Here is a 12,351-nt window from a genome sequence, read left to right as displayed (position 1 = left end):
TTATGCAAATAACTATATTGCCATAACTTAAGAATACTCACAAATAGTTTCCAAATTCTGGAGAAAATCAGGTAGAGAGAAACAAATATGCTTCAAATTTTGTTCATAGAAGTATACTGTACACTTAATTGTTAAAAGGTGTTAATAGCTCAAAAGAAGTTTTCCTTGACTCTGAAAAGCAAAACAAAGGATTAGCAACATTTTAAGCCAAAAGTCAAAAAGATCACTTCAGTCTCCTATTAGTTTAGTTCATGCAGTTAATTCCTGTCCTGTTTGATATTAATGAACATTTTAACTCTTCAAGAGTTGTGAACATTTTTCCTCTATTCTGATGTCACAGCCTCCAAAGTTATCAGAAACCTGCATTCAAGAGCACCTGTCAGAGCTTTACAGCTAATTATAAAACTACCTTCTAAAGAGGACCAAAACAAGACAACAAATTTATGGATGACAAAAAGTTTTAGGGTAGCCATAGTTAAAGACACAATTGATGACAAGGTTATCTGTTACCTCTGTGGCACACAATAATTTTAATATAACAATTATAATTACTACTGATAACATACACTAAGATATATCAGAATTATAGGAGTCTTCCATAACCTTGGAACACATACCAATAACATATTTATGCACATATAGCCCAAAGAAAGCCAAACACCATTTCATGTTTAACAATGCTTCCTGTATAATTTTTATATCAAATAAGCCACATTTCACCTTTACATTAGTGTACTATTAATGTTAAATCCAATTTTTAATAAAACCTTATAGACACATTTACCCGATGTCAATGTTTGACCATAAGGTAAGGCCCTAGGAGAGAGAGAAATAAAACCAAAAACATGAAGGCCGTTTAAAGGCCTTCACGCGTGCACACACCCACACACGTACATACACATTTTGAATATTAGCCTTTAATTAAGCTGACTCTCAATCACTGAGTTTCAAAAAACCTTTCTCCTTCTCAGAGGCCTTTCAGCAGAGATGGACCCAATACTTCCCATTTTCAAGTTTACATGTTATCGAAAGGAACAAGACAGACACACAAACACATGGAAACATTTCAGAAAAACACAAGGGGAAGTGCACAACGGCAAAACAGACTCTCAAAACTAACGCAAAACCTGATATCAACCAAAGGGAAAGTGGGTGTATGAGCCAGCCCTATTGCTTCCCTTTGCAGTACCGGACAAATGGCTTACCAAGCCCAAATGGGAAAACAATAGGCTCCTGGCATAGGATCCCATTGACTTACCCTTTGAGCATGTCCGCTCTTTATCTCCGTTCCTCTCCAGTAGAGAAAGGGACGTGCAGATTTGCACATAAACAGCCCTCTGGAGGTTCCCAGGGGAAACATCACCCGATAGCTGCTGGGATCCTCCTGAAGACTGTCTCATTGCAAGCTGCCAGCTGCTGAACACAGCACTGTTCTTATCTCCTGGCAGGAGAGTTTTTTGTTCCCAGACCAAACTGAGGGTGGGGCTGCTACTTCTTGTCACCCAATAATGAGATATAGATGAACTGGGGAGGAAGAGAGTTTTTATTTCTGAAACTGGTTACGGGGAGAAGTCCTGGAAATTATCGCCAGACCAACTCAAAGTTACAAAGTTTTTCAGAGTTTATATCCCTTCTAAGCTATATGCCTATGTGTAAGAGTGCATTCACTTAAAGACATAAATGATTAACTTCTTTTAATCTGTAACTAAGGTCTGAGTCCTGAAGGCCTTCCTCTGGAGCCTCAGTAAATTTACTTAACCTAAATGGGTCCAGGTGCTGGGGTGGTTACCCTTTTCTTGCCTCCTGCTAAATCATGGAGGTTTGGGGAGTTCCTTCAGACTTCCCATACACTTGTTCGTGGAGGCCTGGGGAGTTTCTTCAGACCCCCAATAAAACTTGTTTAATCCTAAATGGGTCCTGTTAAGAATTCCTTCGTTATTTTGTCATGCTTTAAGGCCCAGGAAAAGCCTGGGCAAAACTCTTGATGGGCTTTTGTTACATCCCAGCCTTTGTATAAGGGCACTGGCTTTTTTTAGATTTTAATATTTAACTTAACCGCTCAGTCAGTACCGACACAATTGTGATGGAGGGCTGAGTTAGTGAAACCTGGCCTGCCACAGTACTGTTTTTCACAGTGTGCGTTTTACATTCCCACCAACAGGGCACAAAGGTTCCAGTTTCTTCACACCTCACCGGCACTTGTTACTTTCCATGCTGTTGTTTTTAATATAGCAGATGTTAGTGGTGTTGAGCATCTTTTCATGTGCTTATGGGCCATTTACTTATCTTCTTTGGAGAAATGTCTTTCAAGTCCTTTGCCCTTTTTAAATTTTTTAAAAAATTTTTATTGTAAATTAAGAAATTATGGCCAGGCACAGTGGCTCATGCCTGTAATCCCAACACTTTGAGAGGCTCAGACAGGAGGACTGCTTGATCCCAGGCATTCAAGACCAGCCTGGGCAATATGGCAAGTCCCAATAAATTGTATGTATTTATGGGGATTTATAGGTTACAAAGTTATGTTACGATTTATGCATACAATATGGAATAATTAAATCAGCTAATTAACGTCCATCACTTCAAATACTTACCATTTTTATGGTGAGAACATTTGAAATTTATTCTTTTAGCAATTTTGAAATGTACATTATGCTGTTATTAACTATATTCTTTGCACTGTGCAACAGATCTCAAAAACCTTATTCCTCCTAACTGATGCTTTGTACCTTTGACTATCATCTCCCCATTGCCCCACCCCCAGACTCTGGTAACCATTCTACTCTCCACTTCTGAGTTCGGTTGTTTTCTTTTCTTTTCTTTTCTTTTCTTTTCTTTTCTTTTCTTTTCTTTTCTTTTCTTTTCTTTTCTTTTTTCTTTTCTTTTCTTTCTTTTCTTTCTTCTTTTTTTTTTTAGACAAGAGTTTTGCTTTTGTTGCCCAGGCTAGGGTGCAATGGTGCAGTCTCAGCTCACTGCAACCTCTGCTTCCTGAATTCAAGTGATTCTCTTGCCTTAGCCGCCTGAGTAGCTGGGATTACAGGTGCCCACCACCACGCCCAGCTAATTTTTGTATTTTTAATAGAGACAGGATTTCACCATGTTGGCCAGGCTGGTCTGGAAATCCTGACCTCAGGTGATCCACCCCACCTCAGCCTCCCAAAGTGCTGGGATTACAGGCATGAGCCACTGCATCCAGCCTAGTTGTTTTCAATTTCACATATGAAAACATACAGTATTTCTTTTTTTGTGCCTAACTTATTTCACTTAGCATGATGTATTCCAATTCCATACATGTTGTTGCAAGTGACAAAATTTCTGTCTTTTTAAAGGCTGAATAGTGTTCTGTATTGTCTACATACCACATTTTCTTTATCCATTCATCTGTTGGTGGACATAGGTTGATTCCATAACTTGGCTGTTGTAAATAGAGCTGCAATGAACATGGAAGTGCAGATATCTCCTTGACATACTGATTTCAAATCTTTTTGGTAAATACCCAGAAGTGGGATTGCTGGATCATATAATAATTCTATTTTTAGTTTTTTGAGGCACCTTCATACTGCCTTCCATAATGGCTGTACTAATTTATATTCCCACCAACAGTGAGCAAGGGTTCCCTTTTCATGGTATCCTCACCAACACTTGTTACTGTTCATCTTTTCCATAGTAGCCAGTCTGATGGGTATGGAATGATATCTCATTGTGGTTTTAATTTACACTTCCCTAATGATTCGTGATGTTGAATTTTTTTTAATATATCTATTGACCATTTGTGTGTCTTCTACTGAGAAATGTCTACTCAGGTCCCTTGTCCATTTTGTAATCAGATTATTTGTTCTCTTTGAATAGAATTATTTGAGTTCCTTATATATTTTAGATATTAACCCCTTATCAGATGTATGGTATGCAAATATTTTCTCCCAATCTGTAGCTTATCGCTTCACTCTGTTGTTTCCTTTGTTGTAAGAAACTTTTTTTTTTTTTTTTGAGACGAAATTTCGCTCTTGTTGGCTAGGCGGGAGTGCAATGGCATGATCTTGGCTCACCACAACCTCCACCTCCCAGGTTCAAGCGATTCTCCTGCCTCAGCCTCCCAAGTAGCTGGGATTACAGGCACACGCCACCATGCCCAGCTAATTTTGGATTTTTAGTAGAGATGGGGTTTCTCCATGTTGATCAGGCTGATCTTGAACTCCTGACCTCAGGTTGTGCAGAAACTTTTTATGTTGATATAATTCCATTTGTCTATTTTTGCTTTTGTTGTTAGCACTTTTGGGGTCAAATCTAAAAACATGTTGCCCAGATCAATGTTGTGTAGTCTTAGCCCCTATGTTTTCTTCTAGTAGTTTAATGGTTTCAGGTCATATATTTAAGTCTTTAATCCATTTTGAGTTGATTTTCATATATGGTGTAAGATAAGGGTCCAGTTTCATTCTTCTGCATGTGGATATCCAGCTTTCCTAACACCATTTATTGTGGGGACTTTTTTTTTCCCCCATCGTATATTCTTGGCACTTTTGGCAAAAATCAATTGACCATAGCTATGTGGATTCATTTCTAGGCTGTGTATTTTGTTCCATTGGTGGTCAATGTGTGTATTTTTATACCTGTGCCATGCTGTTTTAATTATTATTGCTTTCTAGAATAGTTTGAAATCAGGTAGTGTGATGCCTCCTGCTTTGTACTTTTTGCTCATGATTGCTTTGGCTATTTGGTTTTTTTTATGGCTGCATATGAATTTTAGAATTGTTTTCTCTATTTCTGTGAAAAATGATATTGGAATTTTGATAGTGATTACATTGAGTCTATAGATTGTTTTGGATGGTATGGACATTTTAACAATATTAGTTCTTCCAAGTCATGAGCATTTATTTTCATGCGTTGGTGTCTCTTTCCACTTATTTGTCTCTTCTATTTTGTTCATCAGTGTTTTATGGTTTTCAGTGTACAGGTCTTTCACTTCATTACATTTACTCCTAAGTTTGTTTGTTTGTTTGTTTTTTGGTCATTGCTCTTAATAGGTTTGTTTTCTTAATGTCTGTTTCATATAGTTCATTATTAATATATAGAAATGCTACTGATTTTCATATGTTGATTTTGTATCCCACAACTTTACTGAATTTGTTTACCATTTCTAACAGTTTTTTGGTGGAGTCTTCAGGGTTTTCTGTATATAAGATCATGTCATCAGCAAATAGACAATTTTACTTCTTCCTTTTCTATTTGAATATCTAATAATTCTTTTCTTTTTCTTGCCTAATTGCTCTGGTTACGACTTCCAGTACCATGTTGAAAAGAGGTGGTGAGAGTGAGCATCCTTGTGTTGTTCCTGATATTAAAGGAAAAGCTTTCAACTTTTCACTGCTGAGTATATTAGCTGTAAGCTTGTCATATAAGGCTTTTTTGTGTTGATACATTCCTTTTACACCTAATTTGTTGAGTGAGAGTTTTTATCATGAGAGAATGTCGTGTTTTGTCAAGTGCTTTTTCTACATCTATTGAGGTGATCACATGGTTTTTGTCCTTGATTTTGTTAATATGGTATATCACATTTATTGATTTTCATATGTTGAACCATCTTTGCATCCCAGAATAAATTCCATTTCATCATGGTGAATGATTCTTTTAATGAGCTATTGAATTTTGTCTACTGGTATTTTGTTGGAGATTTTTGCATCTGTGTTTATTAGAGATATTGGCCTATAATTTTCTTTTCTTACAGTGTTCTATTCTGGCTTTGGTATCAAGGTAATGCAAGCCTTGAAAAATAAGTTTGGAAGTATTCCCTCCTCTATAATTTATTTGGGAAAGTTTAGAAAGGACTGGTTTTAGTTCTTGTTTAAATGTTTTGCTGAATTCAGCAGTGAAGCCATCTAGGTCCTGGGTATTTCTTTGATGGGAGACTTTTCGTTACTGATTCAATATCCTTAATCATTACTGGTCTGTTCAGATTTTCTCTTTCTTCATGATTCAGTATTGGTAGGTTGTATGCGTCTAGAAATTTGTCCATTTCTTCCAGGTGGTTCAATCCTTTGGCATATAATTGTTCGTAATATTTTCATATCATCCTTTGCATTTCTGTGGTATCCATTGTAATGTGTCTCCTTGGTTTTTTTTTGTTTGTTTGTTTTTTGTTTTCTTTGAGACAGAGTCTCCCTCTGTTGCCCAGGCTGGAGTGCAGTGGGATGATCTCGGCTTACTGCAACTTTCGCCTCCCAGGTTCAAGTGATTCTTGTGCCCCAGCCACCCAAGTAACTGAGATTACAGGTGTGCTCCACCATGCCTGGCCTTTTTTTTTTTTTTTTTTTTTTTTAGTAGAGATAAGGGTTTGCCATGTTGGTGAGGCTGGTCTCCAACTCCTGGCCTCAAGTGATTCATCCGTCTTGGCCTCCCAAAGTGCTGGGATTATAGGTGTGAGCCACCTCACCTGGCCTCCTCATTCATTTTTTATTTGATTTATTTGTCTTCTTTCTTTTTTCTTAGTCTAGTTACAGGTTTGTTGATTTCATTTATTTTTTTCAAGTAACTAACAGAATTTTGATAGTCTTTTGTATTTTTTTCTAGCCTCTATTTTATTTATTTTTGCTCTGATTTTTATTATTTCTTTTGTTCTGCTAACTGTGGGCTTAGTGTATCTTTTATTCTATTTCCTTGAGGTACAACATTAAGTCTTTGTATTTGAGATCTCTCTTCTTTTTTGATGTAGGCATTTATTGCCATTTCCTCTTAACACTGCTTTTGCTGCATCCCATAAATTTGGTTATGTTATCTTTCCATTTCATTTTCTTAATATATTTTTAAATTTTCCTTTGATTTCTTCTTCGACACATTGGCTGCTCAGGAGCTTGTTACCATTCAAGTTCTTTGTTCATTTCTTAACCACATTGTTGGCTTGTTGTTGTTGTTGTTGTTGAGTTGGAGTTTTTTATATATTTTAGATATTAACCTTTTATCAGATATATGGCTAGTAAATGTTTTCCTCTTCCCGTGGGTTGCCCCTTTACCATTGATTATCATTTGATGCACAAAAGTTTTTAATTTTTATATAGTGCAATTTATCTATTTTTTTCCTATATTGCTTGTATTTTGGGGATCACATTCAAGAAATCATTGCCAAATCCAAGGTCATGAAGAATCTTTCCTATGTTTTCTCCTAAGTTTTAGGGTTTTCACTTTTATGTTAGATTTTGGATCCATTTTGAGTTAATTTTTGTATATATGTAAGTTAAAGGTCCGACCAAGGTCATTGTTTTGTGATGAGTCAATATCTATATTTCCCAAGACCATTTTAAAAAAGATTGTCCTCTCTCAATTAAATGGTCTTGGTACCTTTTCCAAAAATTACTTGGTATATACAGTCATGCACCACATAACAACATTTCTGCCAACAACAGACTGCATATATGATGGTGGCTTCATGCAATTATGTAACATACTACACAGGTTTATAGCCTAGGAGCAAGAGACTATACCATATAGGCCAGGTGTGCCATAGGCTACACCATCTAGGTTTGTGTAAGCACACTCTCTGATGTTCACACAGCACAATCGCTCAGAACAATGTTGATCAATGCATGGCTGTATGTGCAAGTTCATTTCTGGGCTCTCTGATCTAGTCCATTGGTCTATGTGTCAGGCACCTTTTCAAATCAGAAGTTCATTATTTAATGTTTGATCCTGTATCCCAATTTTTTAAGTTTGCTATATTATAACCCCCATTTATAAAAATGTGTATGTGTGCCTATGTGTCTGTTTGTGTGTGTGTCTGTGTAAGAGAGAGCGAATGAGAGAAAGAGAGAGAGAATAGGCATACCTATGGAAAAACAGTGGAACTAAATGAGACAAAATATTAATGGATGCTATCTTTAGCTGAGATTATCACGTGTGGTTTGTGTATTCTTCTAAAAACTTCCCTTGCCCACATTTTCTGGAGTAAACATGTTTAGAAGAGTTTTTCAAGTGAATGTTACTTGGCCTTCCCTGAAATACGAAGGGACGAACAAACACAAAAGGATGTTTGAGAGGTGAGAGCCGCAAGAAAGATGAGGGTTCTGTTTAGCTTGCGTGCCTGGGGTCAAGGGAATGTGAGTGGATCCTGGGAGGGGTGAGCTCTGGAAGCCACTCACACCCATCCCTGCTTTGTCCCCACAGGTCTCAGCTGACTGTGCTCTGATCACCCGACAATCCCTAGTTCCCCATCGAAGAGCGGCTCCACAACAAAAGAGATCCAGCCCCACAGAGGGATTGTGTCCGCCTGGTATGTTTAAGATGGGTCTCTGATCCTTGCCCCTCCTCCCCTTGTCTCCATGAGCTTCCAGTCTGTTTCCTTTGCACTTCCTGGTTCTTTATGCCACAGAGAGGCATTGTGTGCCTCCAGCTCTAGGCTCTGTCCTTCTGGAGCCTTCCTGCTAGGATGGTATCAAGACACACAAATGAATGAGACAGCCAGAGAGACTGATAGGCACCTTGAGGGAGAATTGAGTGGAACAGAGATGGAGCTGGTGAGGCCTCCAGGCAATGGTGACTTTGGGTTGACATCCGGAGGTGGGCAGGGCCAGAGGTGCAGAGAACCAGGAAGAGTGCTCCTAGGAGGGTTCCACTGGAACAATTGTCGGGGGTCAGGGGTTGGGGAAGATGGAGCAACGGCAGGGGACTACTGTGGGGAGTGGAGGGTTACGAAGTTAGAGAGACAGGTGGGTTCAAATCCTACACAGAGGAAGTTGGATTTTATTTCGCGAGTGATGGATGTCCCTGAGAAGTTTTCAGCAGAGGGCCACCAGCATTGGATGTGCATCCTAAGCGCCCACTCCTGGATTGAAGCGGAGCAAGACAGGAAGCAGGTGGAGGGCCTTGAGTGTGAGGTGCTCCCCTGGGTTGTTACGTGGTGCCCTGTAAGGTCATTTGAGCCCCGAGAGATGCAGCAGGACCCTGGCCTGAAGTGTGCTTGGTTCACCTCGCACTTCTTTCCCTCTTTCCCCCGCGTGTATGAGGTAAGAATCGATTGCTGCATGAAGGTTTCCAGGGCTGGTAAGTATGGCAAGTAGTGGCTTGTTAAATCCATTTACAAATTCGCATTTCTTTTCCATGACTAAGGGCCAAAGGAAAGGCTTGCCTGAGGGCAAACTCTCACATTGCACGCGTGGGCTTGTCAGGAGCAGAGCATGGAGAAGGAAGAACCCAGTGTGAAGCAGACACAAACTCATCTGTAAATGCTCCTATCGCTGTGGTCCAGAGTCAAGACCAGGGAGCAGGACAGGAATAGGAAGAATTCAAGAAGTATTTGGGGTGTGGATGGATGACATGTGGGGAATGAGGACAATCAAGGCAACAAACTCAACTGCTCAGGGTAACTTGGCCTCTGAGGGGACAGTGTGTGGCAGGGCTAGCAGTGCACATTTGGGGACCGTAGCACATAGGTGATGCTTGAAGCCTCTGTCTTGAGGGTGTCCACCTGGAAGAAGCTGTAAATACTGAGAAGGAGGGACACAACTGAGCCCATTAGGATTTGCAGTTGGAGACGATAGACCAGGGAGACAGGACTGCAATGGGCTGAGCAGGAGCAGTTGGAGAACTTCCATCCTAGAGGGGAGATGGCTCTTCCAACCACAGGGAGCAGGCCATAGCAAGCATCGAGGACTGAGACGTGGAAACTCCTCGAAATGTGCATTTCTCTTCCTGTGAATGAGGTCAAGAATCTGTTCATGACACAGACACCATTTGTACACGGGTTCTGCTAGGTTTTCTTCACTCCTTGTAAAAGTTTAGGTTTTTTTGTTTGTTTGTTTGTTTTAATCATTGAGTCACATGAATTCTTACAGATTAGGGAAATTATGCATTGATTGATTGATTGATTGATTGATTGAGATAGGATTTCACTCTGTTGACCAGGCTGGAGTGCGGTGGCAGAATCATAGTTCACTGTAGCCTTAACCGCTTGGGCTCAAGGGATCCCCTCACCTCGGCCTTCCAAAGTGTTGGGATTACAGGCGTGAGCCACTGCGCCGGGTCCAAACTTCTAACAAAAATTCCCATATAATGCCAGGCGTGGTGACTCACACCTGTAATCCCAGCACTTTGAGAGACCAAGGTGGGCAAGGAGTTCAAGAACACTTGAGGCCAGGAGTTCGACACCAGCCTGACCAACAAAGCAAAACCCTGTTTCTACTAAAAATACAAACATTAGCTGGGTGTAGTGGCGTGCCTGTAGTCCCAGCTACTTGGTAGGCTGAAGCAGGAGAATTGCTTGAACCCGGAAAGCAGAGGTTGCAGTGAGCTGAGATCGCACCATTGCACTTCAGCTTGCATGACAGAGTAAGACCCTGTCTCAAAAAAAAAAAAATTTTTTCATATATATTTGCAGTCATTTTGTGGTTTTCTATTTTATAATTAAGTCATTGAGCCACCTGGACTTTATTTTGTTGTAAGAGGCAAGTAAGGAAGACACTTTGTTATTTTCCAGCCACCTTTTTAGTTGCCCCAACACTATTATTAAATAATCACATTTTTATCAGTGACATGAATCACTATCATTATGTATGATACTTACATTATGTATGATAATAATGTATCATTATGGTACATTATTAAGTAAGATTTGTGTAATTTGGGTTTTTTAGAATGTCTTTCAATATTAATAAAAATAATTCAGGAATCTTGTGGGTAGCATATAGATGATTATGGTCTATTTTTTGCTTTTGTTTTACTCACTCTGCCAATCTCTGCCTTTTAATTGCAGAGTTAAACTATTTTCAGTTATCATAGTTATTGACAAGAAAGGATTTGTTTCTGCTCTTCAACTATTTGTTTTCTTTATGTCTTATATATATTTTGTTCCTCCTTTACCACCTTTTAAAAAAACTTTATTTCTTGGCATGTACCATTTTTCACTTACTTCTTTTCTTTTCTGTATATTTTAAAATGTATTTTCTTTTTTCTTAAACATATATTTTGTATATGTATATCTTTAATAAATATATATTTAAATATATACTTATTTTAATATATATATCTTAAAGATATGTATGTATATATTTATCTTAAACATATATATCTTTTATATATATATTATATATATACAGAGAGAGAGGGTCTGCTCTGTCACTCAGGCTGGAGTGCAGTGTTGCGATCTCGGCTCACTGCAGCCTATGGCTGCTGGGTTTAAGCGTTTTTCCTGCCTCAGCCTCCTGAGACAAGGAGTAGACACCACGCCTTGATAATTTTTGTATTTTTAGTAGAGACGGGGTTTCACCATGTTGGCCAGGCTGTCTCAAACTCCTGACCTCAAGTGATCCACCTGCCTTGGCCTCCCAAAGTGTTGGGATTACAGGCGTGAACCATGCACCCAGCCAAAAATTTATTTTCTTACTGGTTTCTTGAAGATTGCAATTACCTTCTTAAGTATCTGAAAAGGTAGTTTTATAATCCCGGCATAATTTCATTGCAATCCAAATACTGTGCTCCTGTACAGCTCCATCTCTCCAGCTTCCTGTTGTTGCTGTCATAGATCACATCCTTGCACACTGTGTGACCACTGACGTCGATCTTAAGGACATGTATATGTATGGAGCAAGGCTGACTTGTGATGGTTGATTTTACATGTCAACTTGGTTACCCAGATACTTGGCCAAATATTATCCTAGATGTTTCTGTGAAGGTGTTTTTTGTTGTTGTTGTTTTTAGATGGGATTAACGTTTAAATCAGTGGACTTTGAGTCAAGCAGATTACCCCCATAATGTTGGCAGTTCCCATCTAATCAGTTGAAAGCCTCAATAGAAAAAAGAGTGACCTCCACCAAGAAAGAAGGTGTTCTGCCAGCAGGCAGCCTTCAGACCTGAGCTGTGAGTCTTCTCTGCTGGCCTATCCTGTACCTTTTGAAATTGCCAGCCTCCACAGTTACATGAACCAATTCCTTAGGATAAATCTCTGTCTCTCTAGAGCAGGGGCCCCGACCCCCAGGCCATGGACCAGTACTGTTAGGACCATGGACCATGGCCTGTTAGGAACCAGGCCACACAGCAGGAGGTGAACTGTAGATGAGTGAGGATTACTGCCCGAGCTCTGCATGCTGTCAAATCAGCGGCAGCATTAGATGTCATAGGAGCGCAAACCCTATTGTGAACTCCGCATTCGAGAGATCTAGGTTGCGCACTGCTTATGAGAATCTAATGCCTGATGATCTGTCACTGTCTTCCATCACCCCCAGATGGGACCGTCTAGTTCTAGGAAAACAAACTCAGGGCTCCCACTGATTCTACATTATGGCGAGTTGTATAATTATTTCATTATATGTTACAATGTAATAGTAATAGAAATAAACTGCACAATAATGTAACATGCTTGAATCATCCTGAAGC

The 12,351-nt window shown here is 39.4% G+C and overlaps 1 protein-coding gene across 2 annotated transcripts in view; it reads left to right on the top strand.

The window, feature by feature from the left end:
• TNFRSF10B (TNF receptor superfamily member 10b) overlaps positions 1-12,351 on the top strand; it is a 51,179-nt gene that overhangs the window by 19,045 nt on the left and 19,783 nt on the right. For both annotated transcript variants that reach the window (XM_010365391.2, XM_010365390.2), the window contains exon 2: positions 8,149-8,254. In XM_010365391.2, coding sequence (XP_010363693.1) covers positions 8,149-8,254 — 106 coding nt within the window. The remainder of the gene's footprint in view (positions 1-8,148; positions 8,255-12,351) is intronic.

Source organism: Rhinopithecus roxellana, chromosome 9 (genome assembly GCF_007565055.1).
Source record: "Rhinopithecus roxellana isolate Shanxi Qingling chromosome 9, ASM756505v1, whole genome shotgun sequence".
Taxonomy (NCBI): domain Eukaryota; kingdom Metazoa; phylum Chordata; class Mammalia; order Primates; family Cercopithecidae; genus Rhinopithecus; species Rhinopithecus roxellana.
This window is presented reverse-complemented; position numbering and strand designations above follow the sequence as displayed.